At 51.7% G+C, this 23,771-nt stretch overlaps 3 protein-coding genes across 12 annotated transcripts; 1 reads left to right on the top strand and 2 right to left on the bottom strand.

Moving 5' to 3' along the window:
- The first annotated feature begins 196 nt into the window (after positions 1-196).
- LOC118710611 (histone H2AX) lies at positions 197-1,183 on the top strand. The gene has a single exon (XM_036423166.2). It carries the CDS (start codon positions 299-301, stop codon positions 725-727), a length of 429 nt encoding a protein of 142 aa, XP_036279059.1. The 5' UTR covers positions 197-298; the 3' UTR covers positions 728-1,183.
- A 304-nt stretch (positions 1,184-1,487) lies between these two features.
- Positions 1,488-9,790, bottom strand: HMBS (hydroxymethylbilane synthase). Of its 9 annotated transcripts, none has more exons than XM_036423161.2 (14): positions 9,656-9,790; positions 6,639-6,692; positions 6,249-6,321; positions 5,584-5,633; positions 5,430-5,485; positions 5,049-5,126; positions 4,752-4,829; positions 4,560-4,635; positions 2,965-3,078; positions 2,693-2,731; positions 2,417-2,536; positions 2,142-2,195; positions 1,925-2,011; positions 1,488-1,838 (listed from the first exon to the last, which is right to left on the bottom strand). In XM_036423161.2, exons 1-14 carry the CDS (start codon positions 9,686-9,688, stop codon positions 1,665-1,667), a joined length of 1,086 nt encoding a protein of 361 aa, XP_036279054.1. In that variant the 5' UTR covers positions 9,689-9,790; the 3' UTR covers positions 1,488-1,664. The 9 variants fall into 9 exon arrangements, with proteins under 9 accessions (XP_036279054.1, XP_045432178.1, XP_036279055.1 ...); XM_045576222.1 differs by lacking the exon at positions 9,656-9,790 and adding an exon at positions 9,590-9,608; XM_036423162.2 differs by lacking the exon at positions 9,656-9,790 and adding an exon at positions 9,290-9,313.
- On the bottom strand, positions 9,655-22,342 carry VPS11 (VPS11 core subunit of CORVET and HOPS complexes). 2 transcript variants are annotated; one of them, XM_036423148.2, is made up of 16 exons: positions 22,091-22,342; positions 21,387-21,535; positions 21,154-21,289; positions 20,440-20,603; positions 19,657-19,904; positions 18,550-18,751; positions 16,977-17,128; positions 15,512-15,698; positions 14,911-15,057; positions 13,903-14,091; positions 13,640-13,801; positions 13,282-13,421; positions 12,997-13,199; positions 12,703-12,874; positions 11,202-11,424; positions 9,655-11,093 (listed from the first exon to the last, which is right to left on the bottom strand). In XM_036423148.2, exons 1-16 carry the CDS (start codon positions 22,275-22,277, stop codon positions 10,929-10,931), a joined length of 2,826 nt encoding a protein of 941 aa, XP_036279041.1. In that variant the 5' UTR covers positions 22,278-22,342; the 3' UTR covers positions 9,655-10,928. The 2 variants fall into 2 exon arrangements, with proteins under 2 accessions (XP_036279041.1, XP_036279042.1); XM_036423149.2 differs by lacking the exons at positions 18,550-18,751; positions 19,657-19,904.
- Between the last annotated feature and the right edge of the window lie 1,429 nt (positions 22,343-23,771).

The following is a 23,771-nucleotide window of genomic DNA, read 5'->3' as shown; positions in this document are numbered from 1 at the left end:
GTGGCGCTGGCCGCGCACCGTGCTCCTCGCCGTCTTCCCCGGGCAAAAGGTTTTCAAATTCGACCAATCGGCTGTCGCGCTCCCTCAGCCGAGACGGGTCACCGAGGCTTAACTGCAACCAACCAGAGGTGCGGTTAGAGAAAAGAACCAATCAGGAGGGCGCGGAGGCGGGCCCTGGGGGTTTATAAGGGCGGACCCCCGGCGCGCGCGGCAGCATTTAGACTGCGTAGGGCAGCTTCCTTTCGGTGCCTGCTTTCCGCTTCTCCTCGCTGCTTCTCGCTCCTCCGCCTCGCGCAGCATGTCGGGCCGCGGTAAGACCGGCGGCAAGGCCCGCGCCAAAGCCAAGTCGCGGTCGTCTCGCGCCGGCCTGCAGTTCCCCGTGGGCCGCGTTCACCGGCTGCTGCGGAAGGGCCACTACGCCGAGCGGGTCGGGGCCGGCGCGCCCGTGTACCTGGCGGCCGTGCTCGAGTACCTGACGGCCGAGATCCTGGAGCTGGCGGGCAACGCGGCCCGCGACAACAAGAAGACGCGCATCATCCCGCGCCACCTGCAGCTGGCCATCCGCAACGACGAGGAGCTCAACAAGCTGCTGGGCGGCGTGACGATCGCGCAGGGCGGCGTGCTGCCCAACATCCAGGCCGTGCTGCTGCCCAAGAAGACGAGCGCGGCCGTGGGCCCCAAGGCGCCGGCCGGCAAGAAGGCCACGCAGGCCTCCCAGGAGTACTGAGGCCGCCGCCCCACCACAAAGGCCCTTTTAAGGGCCACCACCGCCTCGCGGAAAGAGCTGAGCCGCCCCCGCCCGCCGCCCTCCCCGCTCCCGGCGCTGCCCCGGCCGCCCTGCCCTTGGAGCGGCCGGCGGGCCGCGGCCCTGACGCAGCGCCGCCGCGGCCCGGGCCGTGCAGTCCTCCGGCTCTGCCGCCGGAGACTCGGACCCTCAGGTGTGCGCCGCCACCCCGGGCGCCAGGTCCCGGCCTTCCCACCCGCTCCCCTGCGGCCTCCGGGGCCCGCGGCCCGGACCCGGCGCCGGCCTGGCCTCGCCCCGCGGCAGACACCGGCACGTCCGGGGCCCCCACCCGGGCCCGGCCTCGTTGGTCTCCGAACGGAATTTAGCTAACCCACCCAAGAGCAGGTACTGGAAGTTTCAGATGGACTAGTTTTGTTTATTAAAGGATTTTTTAAGAAATGTATCCTGTCTTCATTTCGCTCCGCAGCCTTGTAGGATTGAGGGCTTGGAGGTCCCTGTCCTCCCGGCCCTGGGGGGGAGGGGAGACGCAGGTGTGAGGCTGGTCAGCCGAGAGCAAACGGGACTTTAAGGTCATAGCTCCTTCGGTGTGCCCGGGAGACCGTTTGCTGTCCCAGGTGAAATGAGGACCATCGAGGCAGAAACACGGAGTGTTCCAGCGGCGCCTTGGACACTTCCCAGCCTCTGAAGGAGTCAAGGGTTTTGTTTGTCCTCCTCTTCCCTGCACGCCCACCAAAACAAAGGCCCGTCAGAGCTGGTTTATTAGCAGACTTGGTTACATTTCAAAGGCTCAGGCCCTGAGGAGATGACGCCCCAGCTGCCGCGCAGGCTCGCCTTCCCTGCAGGTCTGGTCCTGCGGCTCAGGAGCCCGAGCCCCTGGGTGTGGGCACTGGGCAGCAGCAGCCCACCCCAGACCAGTCAGTCAGTGGGCATCATTAAGCTGCCGTGCAACGTCCAAGATGCTCTTGGCTCCTTTGTTCAGCAACAAGTTGGCCAGGCTGGTGCCCAGGTTCTCAGCAGCCAGCTGGGCTACCCGTGGAATGTTCTGGGCAGTGATGCCCACCAACTGTGGGTCATCTTCAGGGCCATCTTCATGCTGGGTGAGGGAAGAACATGGGTTCGGTGAGCACCAAGGGGAGGGGAGGGCTTGTTTCTTCCCTCCCCTCCCCCTCGCCTTAGCACCTGGGCAGGGACGGCGATGGTGGCCTGCATGGTCTCTTGCATGCTCTCCGAGCCATCCAGACTCCAGACTCCTCCAGTCAGGTACAGCTGAAAGGAAAGGGGCCTCAGCATGTCCTAAGGGCACCGCTTAGAATTCGGGGCTCTTCTTGCTAGCAAGGTGGGATGCCCAGGGAGAAATGACAGCCCTTCCCTACCCTTCCACCACTTCCCTGCTTACCTGCCCATCCTTGATAGCCGTGTGCACTGCTACGGGAACACTGCAGCCTCCTTCCTGCAGGAAGAAGGTCCCTGTGAGCCCCAAAGACCCTTAACCACCCAGATCCAGATACACAGGCCTGTGAGGACGTGACTGAGAAGGAGGCTGAGAGCCCAGACCTGGTCCTCTTCATACATGACATTCAAGAATGAGTTACCACTAAGTACTGAGCATCCACATGACAGTTTCCCACCCCCCTCCCCAACTCCTCCCGCCACAGTGGAACACGCTCCTACCAGGTGCCTTAAGAAGGCTCGCTCGGCAATGCAGCAAAGCAGGGTCTCAGGATCGTGCAACATGCCCACCAGGTCCAACATGTCCTGGTCCTTGGCTCGCACTTCCACGCCCAGGGCCCCCTGATGGAAGCACAGCCTGACATCAGCCCAATCTTTCCCCAACCAGTGGAGCCTTCAACTGCTCCCCCAGGCCTTTTGCTAAGTAGCTTCCAAGGCCTGCCTCCCGGGAACTTGGGTGCACATGGTTGTACAACCAGCTCCTTGGGCAGAGCATACCTGACCCACAGCATACATGCAATCTTCGGGGTGCAGGATCTGTGGGGGAAGAAGAGGCAGAAGTATAAAGACAGGGTGACATACAGCAGTGAGGGGGCTCCCTGTTGACAGATAGCCTGGACAGAAGGAGGGAGTCGGCCTCTGAGTCCCCATCTTCCCAGCCCTGAAACTCCTTTCCAGCTGACAGTGTTAGAAGCAGGGTGTTTAAAAAGAGCATGAGTGACCACAATACGGGCAGGGCTAAGGACCTGGGCGGGAGGGGATGGGCCCACCTGCCCCACGCGGTTCTGCCAGCCCATGCGTTGCAGGCCCGCTGCCGCCAAGATGATGGCACTGAACTCCTGCAGCTCATCCAGCTTCTGAAGCCTGGTGTTGAGGTTTCCCCGCTGAGGAGCTGCTAAGGACCTGACACTTTATAGATGCCTAACTTTTTTAAAAATTAAATCTTAATTGTTGAAAGTATTACATATGTCCCCTATTTCCCCCCATCGATCCCTTCTAGGCGCCCCCCTCCCGGGCCTGCACCACACTACTGTGTGTCCATGGGTTACGCATAGATGCATACAAGGCTGATCTCTTCCACCCCACCTTCCCTCTGCGATTCCAGTCTGTCCCATGCTTCCAGGGCTCTGGATCGACACTGAGTGGCCAGATTATTATGATCTCTGAACACATAATAATCTGGCCACTCAGTGTATTTGTATCTCAAATGGGTGCCAAAAGTATTCTAGACTTTTGCTGGAGATCAACCACCTATTTGTCCTGAGCTTTCTTTCTTACTTTTTTTTTTTTTTTCCTTCTCTTTTTAATTTTTTTTTTGGAGGTAGAGAATTTTTTTTTTCATTTTTTTTAATTAAGGTATTATATGTGTACATATCTTACCATTGCTCCCTCCCAACTCCCATACATGCCCTCACCCCCAGAGTTTTGCGTCTATTGGTTATGCTTATATGCATGGATACAAGTCCTTCGGTTGATCTCTGTCCTGAGCTTTCTACCAGTCAGTGCAAAGGGGAAACTGATCAGGTGCACGATTTATAGTATCTTTGATATCAAATGAAGTATTCAAGAGAAGTACACCGAGTGGCCAGATTATTATGCGTTTAGAGATCATCATAATCTGGCCACTCTGTGTTTTGTTCATCAGTTTATTTTGTTCATTAGAATCCACATATGAGTGAGATCATGTGACACCTGTCTTTCTCTAACTGGCTTATTTTGTTTTCTAGCTGGCCAACTTCTCACCTTTTGGTTCTCAGCTTAATGGAAGCAGTTAACAGCTCATATTGCATGCCAGATAATATTCTAAAGTGCTATGTATATATGCCAACTCATTTAGTTTTCACAAAAACTCTATGATGTTTTATTGCTATCTACATTTTATAAATGAGGAAAATGACAGAGAAGGCAAATAAATTGCCCAATATTACAAAGATCTCTCAGAAGTCTTACTTGCCCCCAAAATCTGTGTTTAAATGTTCCAGTTAGAAGCTTCCAGAAAATTCCCTAATTTGCACATTAGAGCACTTACTTCATACCATTTTAGCTTTATAAGACATACTACATATTCATTATAAAAATCAAAATACAGCCCATAAAATAAAAATGGAAGTGCCCTTCTCATCCCCATCACCCCGCCCTCCCTGCAGCAATCACTGTTCAGCATCCTTCTGTATTATCAATGCCTGTTTGTCTCCCAACCAAACTAAATTCCGAGCAGGGGCAATGCCGACAGGAAGGGTTATGAGTGGATGAATGGGAAGACAGACAACCCACTGCCCCCTGGTCCCCTTGGAAGTCCCTTCGTTTTAGGGACTCTTGGGCCCTCTGGACCTCGCCTTCCACTGGCCTGCAACTGAAAGGATACGATGCTCTTGAACTGCAGGTGTGGGAACTTCCTCTGCAGCTGGGCCGCCCTCCGCAGGGAGCTGGTTCCCACCACACTGCTCCAAGACAGGGCTGAAGTGAGATGTGACTCCAGGCAGGCGCTGTTCCTTTCCTCCTCCTCCTCCAGCCTCTGGGCATGTCCCACCCAGATGCCTAGCCAGGCCCCACTCACCTCTTCTCTGGCAAGGTCTCTAGGGTCTTCCCAACAAATTTTGGGTGAAAGACAACAGCATCATAGGGGTTCTCTCGCCTAGGGTGGAGGGAGGGTTGTAGAATGAGAGCTCTCAGTTCAGGTCATATCCAGTTTCTCCTGACAGCCACTAACTGGCGTTTCCGGAGTTTTTCTGCCATGCTTACTACCTCCGGGCAGGGAGGCCGCCCTAGAGGAGGGCCAATCCCAAAGGGGAAAGCCAGGCTCGCTCCCTGCCCCCTGCCCTCCCCGCGCGGCCCGGACGCAGAGGACACTGACTTGCAGACCGCGCCGATGGTGAAGCCTGGAGGAAGCACGGTGGGCAGGTCCTTCAGGGAGTGCACGACCAGGTCCACTCTAGAGAGGTGGGATGGGGCAAGGAGAAGGTCCAGGCAGCAGCCTCCACCTCTTCTCCACCATCCCGCCTCTACTCCAGCAGCCGAGCCAGGAGCAGTTCCAGAAGCAGGCCTCAGAGTCCTCAGAACCCCGAGACCTTCTTTTCTCCCCCTTCTTGCCCCCCTCCCGCCAATCAATCTGGCTCAGCTCAGAATCAGGACCTTCTTTTCTGACATCTAAAACACATACATATGCTCAGCAGCTAGCAGAGAGCCAGGTCTGCTGCCCACGGCTGGGGGGCCCACACTCCTGTCCTCCACTCACTCATTCCTCTCCAGTGCGTGCTCCAGCTCCTTGGTAAACAGGCTCTTCTCTCCAATCTGCCACCAGAAGGGTGAGAGAGTGAAACTCTTGGGAGAAGGAAAGAGGAGGGGACACGGGCGGGCGGGCGTGCGTGCGTGCGTATGGGCGTTGTTACCTTAGAGAGTGCGGTATCAAGAATCTTGTCCCCTGTGGTGGACATAGCAACTGAGGAGAGAGTCAGCCGGTCACTCATTGATCAGTCTTCACTGAGCCCCCCCTGACCCCAGCACGGTGCTACGGCTCAGGGTACACAGGGCGCATAGCCCCAGCTCCAACCCTCTGGGAAAGTACAATCTAGCAGGAAGATCAGACACCCTCATGAAAAGCCCCAAGCCCTGGCTGGTGTGGCTCAGTGGATAGAGCATCGGCCTTGGGACTGAAGGGTCTTAGGTTTGGTTCCCATCAAGGACATGTACATGCTGGTTTCTTGGCCCTGGTTGGGGTGTGTGCAGGAGACAACCAATCAATATGTCTCTCTCACATTGATGTTTCTGTCTCTCCCTCTCCCTTCCACTCTCTGAAATCAATAGAAAGATATCCTTGGGTGAGGATTAACTAACTAACTAACTAACTAACTAAATAGGCTTGATGCAGAAGACATTAAATGCCAGGCTAGTCCAGGTAGAGGGGCAAGGAGTCTTTCAAACTTGGAGTAGCCAAAAATGCTTGGAGACCACAGGACCAGGCAGTGGTCCCAGGCAAATCTGGAAACACTGTGCTCTCCTCTCCAGAATGGGTGAGGGCTTCCCCTTAGCTTCCATTGCTGTCCGAAAAACTCACTGATTTCAAACTGCAGGCCCGGGTTTAAGGTTTTCAGCATTGCCACCACACTGTCCGTCTGTATGCGCGCCAGCTGGGGGCAAAAATTGGCATTAGTCCTGTTCTTCCCTGGCCACTGCCCTGAGCTCAGATGCTCATAGGGTCAAGACAATCCTGAATGGATCGGAATTCAAAGAAGGTGTTGAATGCCCACCTTGAAAGGAGAGGGGTCTGGTTTGGGAGTCCTCTGCACCCCAACAACTTCCCCAGCCCAGGGACTTTCTCTCCACGGAATGCCTAAAATCTTAACACCCAGCCACCCCGTTTTCTCCAGCCCTGAGTCGCTCGGCCCCCCAACTTATAACATTGTACACGGACTTCCCACAAACCTCCGCCAGTGCCTGCACTCACCTGGCTCTTGCGGGTACCCACGCGAATCACTCTCATCTCTAGGTTCTTTTCTTCCTGCAAAGAAAGTCCCCAGGTCACAGTCCCTCTGTCCCTTGTGCTCCTCAACACCTTGTCTGAGAAACAATCACTGGCTTGGAAGAAAGGAACCTCAGCCTCTGTCCTCCGTACCTTCTGCTCTCCCTACAGACAGACGCAGAGACCAGAGGGAAACAACAGTAGGATCTGCTGTTGCCGCACTAACCAGGGCCTGAGCTCACAGCCCATCCTGGCCACGGCAGGGGAGTGCTGCACAGAGCCAGGTGGGCAAAGAGATAAGGACCATCAGCGTGGCCACAGGGAGGGTGGGGCTGCGGCCTAGGGGCAGGGCAGCTGGGGCCACACAGGCTGAGTCACTGAGACAAGTCCAAGCATCCACAGGGATCAGGCACCAAGGAAGCTTCAGCGCCACCTAGATCCAAGAGCTACCCAACAGCTGCCAAACTATGAAGCCCCGAATCTGATCAAATGACATACAAGGTCTGGGGAGAGAGGGTATGTATGGGAGGGGGGGAGGGGGGAATGGTAAGATATGTACACAGATAATAATTTAATTTTAAAAAATAAAGAAAATAAAGACACACAAGGGACTGAGGTCAACAGATCTGATTAGAGTCCTGCTCAGCCTCTTGGCTGGGTGATCCTGAGCACATCATCCCTTCAGGACTTGCTTGTTCATCTATAAAATGAACAAGAGCTACCAGGTGCCTGTGATGCTCTGTGAGACTAAGAGACATTCACTTGGAGTGCTGCCTCTGGTTTCACCAACAAGGAAATACTGGAACATCAAAAACAAACCAAGAACTCAAAACAGCTCTAATCGGTTTGGCTCAGTGGATAGAACGTCAGCCTGCAGACTCAAGGGTCCCAGGTTCGATTCCGGTCAAGGGCATGTACCTTGGTTGTGGGCACATACCCAGTAGGGAGTATGCAGGAGGCAGCTGATCAATGTTTCTCTCTCATGGATGTTTCTGACTCTATCCCTCTCCCTTCCTCTCTGTAAAAAAATCATAAAATATATTTTTTTAAAAATAAAAAATTACTCAAAACACTCTCCTCCCAGGACAAAGGTGTTCAGTGCCAAGCAAGCAGAACTGGGTTCTTCAGTCTGAGATCTTATTTCTTTCTAGATCTGACAGTTGTCACTGTAGAACTTTCAACTTTCCCTGTTCTGGACTCTTTAGGCCAGGGAGCTCTTTTGCTAGGCAGGCACTGAGGAGTAGGTGGCAGCTAGTTGGTCTTGGACTGCAGTATACTCCATTTCCATCTCTTCTCTAAACAACAAACACTGGCTAGCCAGCATGGCTCACTGGTTGAGCATCGACCTATGAAGCAGGTCATGGTTCGATTCCCCATCAGGGCACATGCCTGGGGTTTCGGGCTTGATCCCAATGGGGATTGTGCAGGAGGCAGCTGATCGATGTTTCTCTCATCATTGATGGTTCTATCTCTTTCCCTCTCTGAACTCAATAAAAATATATTAAACAAACAAAATCCAACCCTGCCTTGGGGGAGCCTGAGAAGTTAGGCTAGGCATGGAATGCTAAAATGGCCACTAATTCTGGGCCTCGGGAAACCACAGAAAGAAATCTAAGGTCCTAAAACTGCTAGGTTCAAACAATCCCTTAGTTCATTGAGTCTGCACACAGCAGTCAAGTCAAATGACTCCATCAGAACTGATTAACATGCATGACAGCTACCGCTTTCAATCTTATGGCCACATATCAGGTGGACAGGGCAGGAGCCTTCGGGACCATGTTGTAACAGCAAAGCCTGGCTCCTAAGGGTGAAGTGACTTGCCCAAGGTCACACCGCTCCTAATGGGCAGAGGGCTGGAGCTGGAATCCAGACCTTTCTACTGTGCTCAGGAATGGCTGCAGTGGCGAGGAATCCTCTACTCACTAGCAGGCTGGCAGCTGCAGATAAGCAGCTGCCCGCCTTTCTTATCTCAGGCCAGCAGCCCCAGCGGCTCTGCAGTTTGCGTCTGCACCAGCCCAGAGCTCCCCGGGAGCCGCTGGGGAGACTCCAGGGCGCTCCCTCCCGCCCCCAGTGTAGTGACGGGGAGGGGGAGGTTGCAGCCTTTTTATTTTATTTATTTATTTATTATTTATCTAAATATATTTTATTGATTTTTTTACAGAGAGGAAGGGAAAGAGATAGAGAGCTAGAAACGTGGATGAGAGAGAAACATCGATCAGCTGCCTCTTGCACACCCCCTACCGGGCATGTGCCCGCAACCAACTTACATGCCCCTGACCGGAATCGAACCTGGGACCTTTCAGTCTGCAGACCGACGCTCTACCAGAGCCAAACCGGTTTCGGCAAGCTTTTTTATTTTTAATTGATTTCAGGAAGGGAGAGGAAGAGAGACAAACATCAATGATGAGAATCATTGATCGGCTGCATGTGCCCTGACCGGGAATCCGGTCTACACACCCCCTGGGCCACCCCGCCGCCCGCGCAGCTGGGGTTTGGAAAGGCTGGGGCTGGGTGACTGCTGAGACGGGAAAAGGGAAGGAGGTGCACCTCCTGGATGTGTGTGCAGTTCGGAGACTGCGGGGCGTGCTCTCCCCTCTTGATGCACGTGGGACACTTCCCAAGATGGCGGGACCCACCGCGGCCCGCCCGTGGGAAGGGATCCCGGGGAACGGCCCGTCCTCTCGGTCTGGGCGCTACTATGGCGCACGAACTTCCTCCGTCTGGCCACCTGAATCTAGACCCGCCGGAGCCAGGCCTGGAGGATCCCCACCCAGACAGGGGACGACTCCTCCATTCTTAACCCCGTCAGCACCGCCCGCCCACTTCCCTCCTTCCCAAGGGCGGCTCCGCTGCTGGCCCTTTAACAGCTATCGGGCGGGGCCAGGAGGGGGAAGACGGACAGTAGTTCCGACCAATAGACGACAGAGGGTGGCAACCTGAAGCCAATCACTGCACCCTTCGTCCGGATACGAAGTTCTTAGGGTCACGGGTTTAGGACTCACCGCCGGCGCGGCCGTGTGGCTGGGGGCAGCCATGGCAGTCCCGGGCCGCAGGCTCCGCGCGGGGCTCCGAACTCGGGACGCCGGCGGCACCGGCTGGCGGGCACGGGCGCCACGGAGACCTCCGCCGCGGCGCCGGCTCGGCCCGGCTATGTCACTACCGGCGCCCGCCCTCGGAGGGGCGGCGCTTCCCCTGGGCGGGAATTGGGATTGCGACAGACCCGGGCCCTGCGGTTCCGCCCCTACTCCGTCAAGCTGAGGCCGGGCCGCGACTCCCTTGCCCGTCTTCCTGGTTTGAATCCAGCCTCCACCTGCTCATTTCTGCCTCCACCTCCACTGTTCCGCACGCAGTGCTGGCCGGTGGCCGAGCGCCCAGAGGAACCCCGCTGTTCCCCTTTGCAGACCCCTTTATCTGCTCATCATCCGGTGCTGAGTACGGCACCAGCGTACCCCGAGAAGGCAGAGGCTTAGGCCCAAGGCGCCTTATCAGAACCTGCCTCCCACCTAAGTATTTTGTACAAAGAACCACGGAGCCAGCCAGACTCAGAGCAGAACTGTTTGGGGGACCGCAGTCCTGGGTCTTTTGCGGCGGGGCTTCAGTAAGCGGGGCTCTTGGATGCCACAGGCCCCGCCCACCCATGGAATGTAGTCAAACCAACCAGGTCTCAAAGTGGTCTGTGAAGGAAGTGGGCCCTGGAGCTCTAGGAATGCAGTAGAAAAGAAGTAATTCTACAGTAAAGAATCATCAAGTCCCAGAGTAACTTTATCAACCCTGAAACCGATGTAAAAAAAGTTTTTTAAATGATTTTTTTAGAGAGGGAGGGAAACATTAACTGATAGGCTGCCTCCTGCACACCCCTGCCAAGCAGGTGCCCTAACTGGGAATCAAACCAACAACCTTTCTGTGTACGGGATGACATCCAACCCAGGCCCCCCGGCCAGGACTGAAATCCTTTACCCACAGACTCTGGGAGCGAGGACCCCAGCACAGGCTGGCGATCTTGGACGGAGAATAAAGCAGCTATTGTCTATGCATGGAGGTTGTTGAAGTGCCCTTCCCCAGGGTTTGAATAATCAACGCTGCTCAGAAAGTTAACAGGAAACAAGGTGGGCTGGCCAAAGAGACGACAGGAAAAAAAACCCCTTTAGTCCTGAGGCTGTAGCATCAGATCACAGCAGAGGCCGGGATGTGGCTGCCTGATTGCCTGGGCAATAGCTCTGCTCAGTCCTGTATTCCTGCTGCTGGGCCTCCCCCTCCTCCCTCTCCCCAGGCTGTTCAAGTGCCCCTCCTGGAGTGCACAAGCAGGTCCTGCTGCAGCCCAGACTCCAGGCTTCCGGCCGGCCTCGTCGTAGGAGGGTCAGTGAGCAGTGTCAGTTTGTTGAAAACGCCTCGGCCGAAGTAGTCAGCAATCACGGAGAAGCTGTCGTTGGAGCACTTGAGCTGTGGGAAAGAGCAGGAATCAGAACTGAAGGGTTCAGTTTCCTCAAATGAGCTCCCCTGCAGTGCTCCCAACTCTGAGTGGGTACTCCTCTGGCCACTCTTTCCTACCTGGTGCTGGAACTGATCGTGGAGATCGCGTCTCTGTTCCTGGGCCCGGATCATATCCATGACCTTGCGGTTTTCAGGAAGGCAGGTGGGGCAGTCAGCATCGCTTTCCGAGTAACTCTCGAAGCAGTGCTGGTGGAAGGAGTGTCCACAGAGGAAGTGGACTGAGGGCAACTCCAAGGCACTGTTGCAAATGCTGCACTTGGTCTTCTGGAAAATCTTCGGGCTGCAGCAAGGGAGAGGAAAGGAGTGGCCAACAGTGAGGCAGGGCCAAGAGCCACGAGAGAAGGCGGTGGGTCCCTAAGGGAGTGCTCCAGGCCTTGCTCTCCTCACCACCTATGAAAGGCCGGAGTTCGTCTCAATATGTTCCCAGAAGTCCACCACCCAGGGTGCTTTTCTCTGTCAGCCTCACCACTGCCACAAAACTAACTGTCAGGTCTGTTTTCAAAAAAGAAATACAAAGCTGCTTAATTTATATGTATATATAGTAGACATATGACCCTTTCAGAGGCCTCTCCCAAACACCTTAGAAATTCTCTCTCTCTCTCTCTCTCTCTCTCTCTCTCTCTCTCTCTCACACACACACACACACACACACACACACACAGTCCTCACCCTACTCCCTTTCCTCAACTTTCTTCTTTGAACTTAACACCATCTAAGATACTATAACATTTTGCTTATTTAATATGTTAACTGTCTGTCTCTACCTCTACAATGTAAACTCCACTGTGTTGTTAACAGTACTTGGGCCCTGCCAGCATAGCTGTGGTTGAGCATCTCTCCATCTTCCTTCTTCTCTGAAATCAATTAAAAAAATATTAAAAAAAGAAGAAGAAGAAGAAGAAGAAGAAGAAGAAGAGTACTTGGAACATAATAGGGGCTCAGTAAATATTGGTGGGATTGTTCTCTAATACACATTTTATAATATTAAGGGCAAATAATATTTAAAGAGTTAGCATTAATGTCTACTATATATACACATTATAAATTAAGCACTTTTGTATTTCTTTTTGAAAATATGTTCTTATTGATTTCAGAGAGAGGAAGAGAGGGGGAGAGAGAGAGAGAAACATCAATGAGAGAAAAACACTGATCGGCTGCCTCCTGCACGCCCCCTACAGGGAGCTGAGCCCGCAATCCGGACCAGGCAACCTCCTGGTCCAGGGGATGATGCTCAACAAACTGGGCCACACTGGCCAGGCCCCTTTTTGTATTTTCTAAAGCAAAGTTTTTACCTGAATGGCTTCTAACCACACAACTTAGATGTGTGTTTAGAAAATGTAAAATACAGATAAGCAAATACAGAAAGAAAAGTACCCATACTAGATAATATCCTGCAAAGCCCGATAAATAACGATCTCTTTTGGAATTCCTCCATTAAAACATCTGCAAGCATGAAATGCTCAAACGCACTCCATGTATCTTTTGTCTTTTAAAAGCACTGACACCTGTGAAGGACAAGGTTATCCCTGGACTCCGCCAGCTGTTCCGATGCCAGTACCTCGCCTTGAGCTCCTGGATCTCCTGGCGGATGCGGGTGGTCTCCTCGCGGTACCGCCGCACCCGGAGCTCATCCTGTGCGATCTGCTGGCTCTGTTTCTGCAGCTTCTGGACCAGGTAGTCCCGGATGACAGATAGGGTGGCGGTTGAGTTGTGGGCCAGGGTCTGCACCACTGAGATTGGGGTCCAGGGGGAAACAATAAATCAAGCAGTACCCACCGGACAGGGCTCCTGCCCCAGCACCCCTGATTGTCAGCAGTTGGCACCTACCCACCCACCCTGTCCTCCCAAGTACCTAGAAGTGGTGGCATGAGGTTCTTGCTCTCAATATGCTTGAGCACAGCTGCCACGTACTCCTTGCAGTCCTCCTCCTTGCGGGCGAAGTAGCTGAGCGCCTGCTCCCACAGAGAGGGCTCCTGCTCCCCGTGGCGCTCACACACGGCGATCACCTGCTGGTACTGCTCATGCTGCATGTAGTAGTGCATCATCTGCTGGTACCTGTGCCAAGCAGGCCACTCAGAGGCCATCCCCGGAACATGACTCGGACCCTTCCTCCGTCCCTGAAACCCCCAGCTCTTACAGCTTCCCCTGCTCGTAGAGGTGCAGGACCCCGTCCTGGAAGTCGTGCATCTGGCAGAGGACCAGGGCCTTGTCAAAGACGTCGCAGAAGCGGCCGCTCTTCAGGAGGGAGATGGCCTCTGCGTGAAGCTTCTCTTTGGCCTGGGGCAGGAGAGGGCTGCTGGCCATAAGGAAAACCCACACGGCCTCTTGGGCAAGGCAAGCCAACTCTCTCTTCCCCTCAGCCCAATTTCCTTCTTCCCGAGGACATTTAGCACCATGGTGAGGTGTGATTGGTCTGGAGAAGACAGCCAAAGCAACCACAGAAGATGGAAGCGCGGTCTGTTCTCCAGCACCTCCTGCAGCTTCCCCAGCCTCACCTGCGGGTCCTTCTCATGGGCCCAGTTCTGTAGTCGTAGCTCGAGGAGCGTGTCGTAGATGCCCTGCGGCGAGTCGGGCTGCACCGCACTCATGTGCTCTAGGAAAGCTTTCAGCTCTCGTGGGTTGTTGGCAAAGATGGGGATGAACTCCTCTGAGTTGGCCTAAGATGGTAATGGAGGGGAGAGGCGGAGTGAGTGACCTTGGTGCCTAAGATGCCCCAAAGAGGATCCCTGCTGTCCAACAGCCATTCCCCAGGCCTCACCCTGCAGCCTGGTGACTCCCTGTCACCTTGGCCTTCAAGGCTGGGTCGATAGTTGGTACAAAGTCCCTTCAGCAATTGGGTCGTCTGCTCTGGTATGTGGTGCATGAGGATCTTGCCGTAGCGTTTCATGTTGCTCTCTGCCTGCTCAAAAGGCAGCTTGCCAATGTACCGAAGGGCTTCCTGGTAATTCTGTGGAGACATAAGGGGCAGAGTAAGGGCATGTTCCTGTCTCACCCACTAGGAAGCACTGTCATCATTCCAGAATGTCCTAGAGAAAGAACAGAACTTTGAGTCAATCGCCAAAACTGGTTTGGCTCAGTGGACAGAGTGTTGGCCTGCGGAATAAAAGGTCCCGGGTTCGATTCCGGTCAAGGGCATGTACCTTGGTTGCGGGCACATCCCCAGTAGGGGGTGTGCAAGAGGCAGCTGATCGATGATTCTCTCTCATTGATGTTTCCAACTCTCTATCCCTCTCTCTTCCTCTCTGTAAAAAATCAATAAAATATATTAAAAAAGCTAAAGCCGGTTTGGCTCAGTGGATAGAGCGTCGTTCTACGGACTGAAGGGTCCCGCGTTCGATTCCGGTCAAGGGCATGTACCTTGGTTGTGGGCACATCCCCGGTGGGGGTTGTACAGGAGGCAGCTGGTCGATGTTTCTCTCATCATCGATGTTTCTGACTCTCCATCCCTCTCCCTTTCTCTCTGTAAAAAATCAATAAAATAATTTATATATATATATATATATATATATATATATATATCTATCTTAAAAAAAAAAAAAAGTCTCCCCTTCTGCCCTGACCTGTGTGCTCAGTGGTTAGAGTATCACCCTGGACACTGAGTTCGGAAGGCAACCAATCGATGTGTCTCTCTCACACTGATGGATGTCTGTCTGTTTGTCTGTCTCCCTTCCATTCTCCCTAAAAATCAATGAAAAAAATATCCTCTGGTGAGGATTAACAAAAAAACACCTCCACGAAATTGAAGGGAAAAAAGAATCTCCCCTACCTTGATGTCCTCTAGCTGGATCTTCAGGTACCACTCGTGGTGTGCATGGTTCTCGGCCAAATAGAGGGCATGGGAGTAGTAGCCAGCCTGCCGCAGCACCCTGATGGCTGTCTCCACATCAAAGTGGACTTCACTCTCACTCTTGGTCTGCCAGGAACATGAGACAACATCACTCCAGGAGAGGCGGTGGTTAGGAGAGGAGAGGAAACAAGCGTGAGACTCCAGACCAGATTCTTAAGGTAATATAAAGCCCGTGCTCTTAAAAAGCATGTCCCTGCCTCTGAGGAAGTTTCTGAGGGCCGATTCCTCTGCCCCTACTACTCCGAGGGACTCCTCCGGACAAAGGCTGCCGCACTACTACCTCCCTGGGCTCAGGTACCGAGGGAAGTTCTGGCGCCATAAAGAAGGGAGACAGGAGAGAACCAGCAGGAGCGCTGTTCCTCTTCCCGTTTATAGACAGAGGGTCCTTCCTGGTCCCGAGTGAGGGCAGCTTTCCTCTCTCTGCACCTGCTGAAGGAGGACCAGCCCTGGGGAGCCAGTGCTCAATCAATGGGGGCCTCCAGGAATGCCCATCCTGCTCCACCACCCCCAACCCCCACACCTTGATGAACTCCTCCAGCCTCAAGCTGTCTTTGAGCTTGGTGTAGCAGTTGAGCAACAGGGTGGTGTGGTCGGCATTGGCCAGGGACTGCCGGTGCAGGGTCTGCAGGTAGGCGGTCAGGTTGTGGATACGCTGGGCATCCAGAAATTTGCGAATCACGTATGACGGTTCCAACTTTCCAATGGTTCTAGGGAGACACGTGCACAAGAAGCATCGGGATCAATGTCCTTTTCGCACTTTCACACGCTCAGGAAGCACTTGCAGAGCTTCCTTTTTAAAGAAATATTTTTTACTGATTTGAGAGGGAGGAAGAGGGATAAAGAGACAGAAACAGCGATGAGAGATACATCAATCAGCTGCCTCCTGCATGCCCCGTACGAAGAGCGAGCCAGCAACCTGGGCATGTGCCCTGATTGGGAATCAAATCAGGGACCTCTTGGCTCATGGGTCGATGCTAAACTACTGAGGCACACCAGCCGGGCACTTGCAAATCTTAAAAGGGCTACTGAAAGGCCCGAGAGCCTGCATTTCCAACCAAGTCCCAGGGGACATTGAGGATGCTATTCTGTGGCCACAGGAGTAACAAGCCTCCACAGCACTAATTCTTTCTTTTTTTTTTTTTTTTTAATATATCTTATTGATTTTTTACAGAAAGGAAGAGAGAGGGATAGAGTGTTAGAAACATCAATGAGAGAGATTCGTCTATCAGCTGCCTCTTGCACATCCCCTACTGGGGATGTGCCCGCAACCAAGATACATGCCCTTGACCGGAATCGAACCTGGGACTTTTCAGTCCGCAGGCCAACGCTCTATCCACTGAGCCAAACCGGTTTTGGTGAGAGCACTAATTCTTAAAGTTGACTGAAAACAGGAATTCTAGAGAAGTTGGGAAAGGAGCTAGAAAGGGTTTCAAAACCCCTTATTAGGACAGGAAATTCTAAGAATTAATGCCAAGGAAAGAATGTGTGGGAGAACTAGGTAAAAATGAATATTAACAAAGGGCAAACTACAGTTTAAAATAATTGGTGTTGCCAAAACCGGTTTGGCTCAGTGGTAGAGCGTCGGCCTGCGGAATGAAAGGTCCCGGGTTCGATTCCGGCCAAGGGCATGTACATTGGTTGTGGGCACATCCCCAGTAGGGGGTGTGCGAGAGGCAGCTGGTCTATGTTTCTCTCTCATTGATGTTTCTAGCTCTCTCTCTCCCTTCCTCTCTGTAAAAAATCAATAAAATATATATATTTTTTAAAATAAAATAAAATAATAGGTGTTTATCAGCTCAATTGCATTCTGGTCAGGTAATATTTCACCCTAAACATTCCTTTCCACATACTGTCTCCGCCCGCAGGGCATCCAGTTTCTGTAAAACAAAAGGAAGGTTCCCGGTGGAGTCAGCCCTCCCCTGAGCACAGGTGTGAGCCACCTGCTGCCTGTCTGATTCAGAGCTACACCCCGAGCACCCGCTGACCGGATGTACTGCTGCACCGCCCCGTCGTGGTTGCCCTTGCTGTAGAGATGGTCGCCGTACTGCATGAAGATCTGGGCCAACCCGTCACTGTCCAGGTGCTGGCTCTTGGCCAGGTTAATGGCCATCTCAAACAGGTTCTTCTTAAACAGCATCTGGAAGGAGAGATTGGAAAATTGTAGACGCAGTCCTGAGGCGACACCGCCCCAGAATGGACCCACAGCACACATGCCAGACAGTCCTGAGGTTCTCATCAGCCTAGAACCCTGCAGGGTGAGACCTCCGATACCCCCAGACCAACATCAGTTACCTCCTACCTCTCTGCAGAGAGGGGACCCTGGAAGTAGGCTCAGGCTCCTAGCCAGTACTTCCCTCTAGACTAGAGCAAGCATGTCAGACTCAAAGGCTGCACGGGCCAATAAACACGGTGTAAGTGTATGTGGCTGCAAAAACAGCTAAAGTTTCAATTTTCAAAGAAACCTAGGCTTACTTTGATAGAGACATGCTGGATACAAAGGGCTGAAATAAATGAGTCATCGTTAACATAAAATAGAATATTTTAATAAAAATTAAGACTTTTTCTTGAATATTAACTTACCAGACACTGAATAACTGCACAAATTAATAAGCGTAAAGCAAATAAACCTATTTTTCTTGTTCTCCTAGAGCAAGCCGAAACCGGTTTGGCTCAGTGGATAGAGCGTCAGCTTGCGGGTTCGATTCCGGTCAAGGGCATGTACCTTGATTGCGGGCACATCCCCAGTGGGGAGTGTGCAAGAGGCAGCTGATCGATGAATCTCTCTCATCGATATTTCTAACTCTCTATCCCTCTCTTCCTCTCTGTAAAAAATCAATAAAAATATACTTTAAAAAATTTACTAAAGCAAAATGTTTCCTGCGCACACCAAACAAGTCAGTCCAAGACTAATGGCGTGGCAATTGGCTGTTAAAATATTTGCTGCCGCCGAAACCGGTTTGGCTCAATAGATAGAGCGTCGGCTTGGGGACTGAAAGGTCCCGGGTTCGATTCTGGTCAGGGGCATGTACCTTGGTTGCGGGCACATCCCCAGTAGGGGGTGTGCAAGAGGCAGCTGATCGATGACTCTCTCTCATCTATGTTTCTAACTCTCTGTCTCTCTCTCTTCCTCTCTGTACAAAATCAATAAAATATATTTTTTAAAAAATAAAATATTTGCTGCCAGTATTAGTAGAGAGAAATGGTGCGCCTGTGCGTAAGGGAAATGAATGCAACACGGTTGTAGTCATCAGTCAGTTGTAGTTTGTTATTAATAATCATGTATTACAGGATATTGTAAAAATTAAGTAAGAAATGTTTATTAAAATGTTTCTTACATACCGTTATATTGGCTGGGCAGCAAAAATATTCGTTATGGGCCGCATGTGGCCAAGTTTGACATGCTTGCTCTAAAGCCTCATCTCAGGCCATTTACCCAAGGAGCTGAGTAAGGCTATGACCCAAAGAGAAGGGTACGCTCTGGCTAAGGTGTCTTGGGAGCCCGTTCCTACAGCAGTATCGGGGTGCCTATGACCAGCGCTGGGACCCTGGTGGCCTTGCCTCCAGTTTGGTCTGTGTGTCCTTCTCCTGCAGTGCGTGGACCCGCCCATCCCGCGTCAGCACGTACAGGGAGCCCCACTCAGCAAGCACATCCACTATGTCCTCAAAGACGGCGCTGTAGGCGATAAACTTGTTGCACAGGTCATAGATGTTGAGAATCTGCTTGTCGGAGCTCTGCGAGTCCCTGTTGGTAAACTCTGACCTGTGTGGGAAAGAAAAAGCACCAGACATTTGTACCTTCTCTGCCTCAGCTTCCCCTTTATTTCCTTTCCAGTGGCAACTTTGATTTTTTTTATTGGTTGATTTTAGGGAGAAAGGGGGAGAAACAGAGACAGAAACATCAATTTGTTGTTTCACTTATTTATGCATTCATTGGTTTATTCTTGCATGTGCTGACTGGGATCAAACCTGCAACCTTGGTGTGTGAGGATGATGCTCTAACCAACTGAGCTATCCAGCCAGGCTCCAGTGATAACTTTGGAGCTGCCCATTCCACTCAGAACAAATCGCCTCTTGGCCCTTCTAGAAGCTCATCCCGTGACATGCAGCATTGTGCTGGCAGTCTTAGGAGAGAACATACAGATCTGATCTTACCCTGTAAGCCCTATAACTAACACAGATAACAGGTTAAAAATTAAGTTTATTTAAATACCCATTCGTTTAACAAATAATCAGCACCTGGCAGATGTTAAGCACCGTGCTTAGTACTGAATGAACAGGCTAACACCTGGGTCATTTCCGTCATGCGGAGGACCCACCGCCTGTCCAGGTGGCTCAGACAAAAAATTCTGGGTCCTGCACGTCCTAGTGTTTTTACTACTTAAGCCCTCCTTCCTCTGCCCCAATTTACTTTTACTAAAGAGTACAAAATTAATGCCAGGTACAAAATTTTCTGGAACATTCTAGGGCATCAGGACTGCTCAACAAATGTCTGCAGCACAACACATTTTCCCATATAAACATAGTAACTGGTTCTAGGTATAAGCAGGATCTACATAAAACCAGAGGAGGAGACCAGGAGACTGCCAGGACCCAGGTGTAGGGTTTTAGAATCAGGTCGATTCTGGGGATCGAGCACAGCCCTCTCCCTCTCCCTGGAGCTCTTACTTGGGAGAGACCTTCCGGTCCCGGGAGACAATGACAAGGTAGCCTCGAAACCAGTGCGCAATGAGTTTATGGCCCTCAAAGGCGAAGCAAGGCCCACGTTCGTCAGGCTGGTACAAGTAGACACACTCATCCCCGGCCACAATGAACTGCAGGTCCTGAGAAGGGTCGCTTAGGGCTGAGCAGCGCAGGCCACAACCGTGGGTATCCAACTCCACACGAGGGTAATCCTTTCCAGAAACTATATAGGACTTGGAGAAGAAAGAAAGGGTTAGCAGGCACCCTCTGAGACCGCGGCATCTAAGCCTTCCCAAAGGTATTCCCATCTCCGTACTCACTCACTCTCTAATTCTCAGCCCCTAAGACTTTCCCTGTCGCTTGCCTTCTCCCATCTACCAAATACATAAGCAGAGACCACACTTCCTTCTCCTGTATATACTGTCACTACCTACTACAGGAATTCTGCAAATAAGAGAAATATATTCCTAAGAGTAGGCTGTTATAAATTAGGAGCAAAGGATCCAGGGAAGTAAAGCAACTTGTCTAATGTCACTTCACAAGTTAGTTAGAAGAAAAATTCAGGTTTTTTCTTACAAGCCCAGAGTTCTTTTCCTAACTCTACATTTCCTACTCTCTCAAACGAAGAAAGCTCAGCAAATGACTCCAGGCTATATGACGACAAGTGTAAGAATCCCGCCTCTCCTGTCAGGGCCTAAGCTAACCCCCTAAGCAACGGAGAAAGAAGCCTTTAGCACTTGCTCCTAACAGTGGAGGTCCTGGTCATACCTGAACGTTCTCTGTTGTCACAACAAACAAGTGAGTGGTCTTTCCCGCTTGGCGAAAGGCCAGCCCAGTCACAGGATAGCTGCCCTTGTGCAAAATCTGGGTCTTGCTATGCCGGTCCCGAGTGATGTCTCCTTTGTTCAAGGTAACACTGCCATCCGTGAAGCCTGTGCAAGAGCAGGAAACACCTCACTGAGGGGAAAGGTCAGGAAGCACAGGGGGAAGGACCATTTGAAGCACTCATTAGAAGTGATGAGACTTCTCTCCATCCCCAACTCCTCCGATGGCTAACATGGAGATGATAGGTACTCACTGACTCATTTTCTTTTCCCCCCTTTTTTAAGTATCTATTTTATTGATTTTTTTACAGAGAGGAAGGGAGAGGGATAGAAAACTAGAAACATCGATGAGAGAAACATCGAACAACTGCCTCCTGCACACCCCCTACCAGGGATGTGCCCGAAACCAATGTACATGCCCCTGACTGGAATCGAACCTGGGACCTTTCAGTCCATAGAACAACCCTCTATACACTGAGCCAAACCGGTTTCAGCTCACTGACTCATTTTCAAAGAACAAAACTAAATCCTTTCCTATTCCAAACTCTAATATCTCAGAACAAGGTGGTCCAATGAAAACAATATGAGCTGCAGAAGCAATTCTGAAAAACATCTACAGAGAATCCTGGAGCTTTAGCTTTGCCCTCTTTCTGCTTACCGATGGCCATAAAATTGAGATTTTCATGGACAGTCAAACAGGACACAACAGTGGGCTCTGTTCCTGGGATGGCAGGGAAGATTCGAGTACAGAGTGGATTGCCACCATCTCTCTTCTCGAGGTTCCAGATTTTGACCTGTTGGCAGACCTCAGATGGATGAATGCTAATCAGCCTCCCACAAACAAACATTCCCAAACATCTGGGTCTTTCCCGTTACCTGCCCAGGACTCACCAGGGGGTTGATGCCCTGCTCATCCTCACCAACAGATGCCAGAATGTTGTGCTGCTTCAGTTGGTACAGGTGTGTCACCCGCAGCTTGTAGGCTTGGAAGCCAGTCAGCTGGAGGGAGCGGGACAAGAACCAGACCTGACCTTCCATATGTGCAGAGAAGTCAAGGAGCCTCCTTTCCAAGGAGAGAGACTGACATTTAGGCCAGAACCCAGGTAACTAACATACATGCAGCTCTTTAAATTTCCATGGACTTGTCCATCTTATCTCCTGGGCTCCCTTATCTTTAAAAGAGTAAAAAGAGACCAGAGTGTAGAGGCAGCAATGTGAAGAACAAAGCAGCAAACTCCTGGTCTCATTTACCTTGTCACCCCAATACCGGGCAGGGAGATGGGGACCCCTTACATATTCTTCTTTTAAAACTGACTTGCACCCTTTCTTTTGGCCTTAAAATAACCCTACTGAACATTGGCATTTCATACCCTTTTACAGATAAGGCAGTTGAAGCCTGGGGAGATTAAACGATTGCCCAGGACGACTCAGTTGACAAGTTAGAGAATGGCCTTCCTGCCCTCAGACCACCGGCGGCACCGGGCGCCCATCTACAGGAAGGGGCACGTGGCACGAACACTCCGAGGGGCCGATTCTGTCCCAGCGAGGTCTCCTCAGGAGTCCGGGGAGGGATGACAGCGCCAGGTGAAGGATATCTCCAAAGACAAGGCTCCCCCGGCCCGAGTCGCAGACAGTGATGCCAGGAGGGAGGCAGAGGAACTTGGAAGCAGCCGGCCCAGAGGTAAGCGCGGGCCCGGGAGCGGGCCCATCACTGCCCAGCGGTTCCTTCACCACCTCCTTGTCGAAGAAAACGAAGCGCCGCCACTGCAAGTAGGCCGCCATCTTGGCCCAAGACCCCGGCTTCCAGTCGTAGATCACGTGAGAGGCGCCCAGAATCACATGACTCACAGCTTCCTGGAGCCTGAAGGCCCGGCCGCCGCAGCTGAGTGAAAGCTTCCGGCTGCCGGCGAGAGGCGGGGCCGCGGGAGGAGGCGGGGCCGCGGGAGGAGGCGGGGCCGCGGGAGGGAGGGGCGCGGGGAGGGGCGGGGCGAGGGGAGGACTCCCCGCCCACCACTTGAAACCCCGCACTTGACGGTTTGCGGCCTGAGACTGGACTGGCTGAAAAGCTCCTAAGAGCTGGCCCTTGCCCGGCTGACGAGGCTCGGTGGTGGGTGTCGACCTCTGAGCCAGGGGGTCGCGGGTTCGTACCCTGTCGGGGCACATTCCCCAGCTGCGGTTCTATTCCCAGTCAGTGGCGGGAGGCCGCCAATGGATCATCATCTCACAGTTGATGTGATGATGTTTGTCTCTCTCTCTTCCTCTCTGAAATTAATTTAAAAAATATTTTAAAAGTCCAGGCATTGAGAATCAAGATGAGGAATGTCTAGACAAAGTAAATATGCAGAAGCCGGTGGCGCCCTGCCCCAGGAGCTCAGTTGGAGTGTCCTGTACACCGAAAGGTGCCCGTTTGATTTCCAGTAGGGGCACATGCCTGGGTTAGAGGCAACCAACCACACCCATCAGGCTGGTACAAGTAGGCACACTTATCCCCATGTTTCTTCTTCTCTCTCCCCATCCTCTCTTTCTAAAAATCATTGAAGACATGTCCTCTGATGACAAAAAAATATATAGGTGGTATTTTTATACACTGACAATAAACTATCAGAAAGAGAAATTAAGAAAACAACTTCATTTACTATTAAAACATACAAAATAAAGTTTAACCAAGGAGGTAAAAGACCTGTACTTGGAAAGTTTTAGGACACTGAAGAAAAAATAGAGGAAGATACAAATAAGTGGAAGCATACACCATGTTTATGATTGGAAAAGCTAACATCATTAAAATGTCCATACCACACAAAGCAATCTATAAATTCAATGCAATTCCTATTAAAATACCAATGGCATATTTCACAGATGTAGAACAAGTATTCCAAAAATTTATATGGAACTAAAAATAAACCAACCTGAATAGCCTCAGCAATCTTTTTTTTTTTTTTTTTTTTTTTATGGTGGTGGCACCAATTTTTATATATTTTATTTATTTTAAAATACATTTTATTGAGTTTTTACAGAGAGGAAGGGAGAGGAATAGAGAGTTCAAAACATCAATGAGCTGCCTCCTGCACATCTCCCACTGGGGATGTGCCCACAACGAAGGTACATGCCCTTGACCAGAATTGAACCTGAGACCTTTCAGTCCGCAGGCTGACGCTCTATCCACTGAACCAAACTGGTTATCGCAGTGATGGCACAAATTTGTAATTCCAGCAACAAAGCACGAGGGTTGCCTCCCCCCGCCCACACTTGTTTGATTCATTGATTCATTGATGATAA

The sequence above is a fragment of the Pipistrellus kuhlii genome, unplaced genomic scaffold (genome assembly GCF_014108245.1).
Source record: "Pipistrellus kuhlii isolate mPipKuh1 unplaced genomic scaffold, mPipKuh1.p scaffold_m20_p_77, whole genome shotgun sequence".
Taxonomy (NCBI): Eukaryota; Metazoa; Chordata; class Mammalia; order Chiroptera; family Vespertilionidae; genus Pipistrellus; species Pipistrellus kuhlii.
This window is presented reverse-complemented; position numbering and strand designations above follow the sequence as displayed.

Excerpts from the sequence above, each read along its gene's own strand:
- LOC118710611 (XM_036423166.2), top strand. The coding sequence starts at position 299 with ATGTCGGGCCGCGGTAAGACCGGCGGCAAGGCCCGCGCCAAAGCCAAG.
- HMBS (XM_036423161.2), bottom strand. The coding sequence starts at position 9,688 with ATGGCTGCCCCCAGCCACACGGCCGCGCCGGCG. Across the intron at positions 6,693-9,655 it reads GCCACACGGCCGCGCCGGCG|GAAGAAAAGAACCTAGAGAT; the intron begins GTGAGTCCTAAA and ends CTTTCTTTGCAG. Across the intron at positions 4,636-4,751 it reads GAGACCTTGCCAGAGAAGAG|TGTGGTGGGAACCAGCTCCC; the intron begins GTGAGTGGGGCC and ends GTCTTGGAGCAG.
- VPS11 (XM_036423148.2), bottom strand. The coding sequence starts at position 22,277 with ATGGCGGCCTACTTGCAGTGGCGGCGCTTCGTTTTCTTCGACAAGGAG. Across the intron at positions 19,905-20,439 it reads TGACAACAGAGAACGTTCAG|TCCTATATAGTTTCTGGAAA; the intron begins GTATGACCAGGA and ends TTCTTCTCCAAG. Across the intron at positions 11,094-11,201 it reads ACGATCAGTTCCAGCACCAG|CTCAAGTGCTCCAACGACAG; the intron begins GTAGGAAAGAGT and ends TCTTTCCCACAG.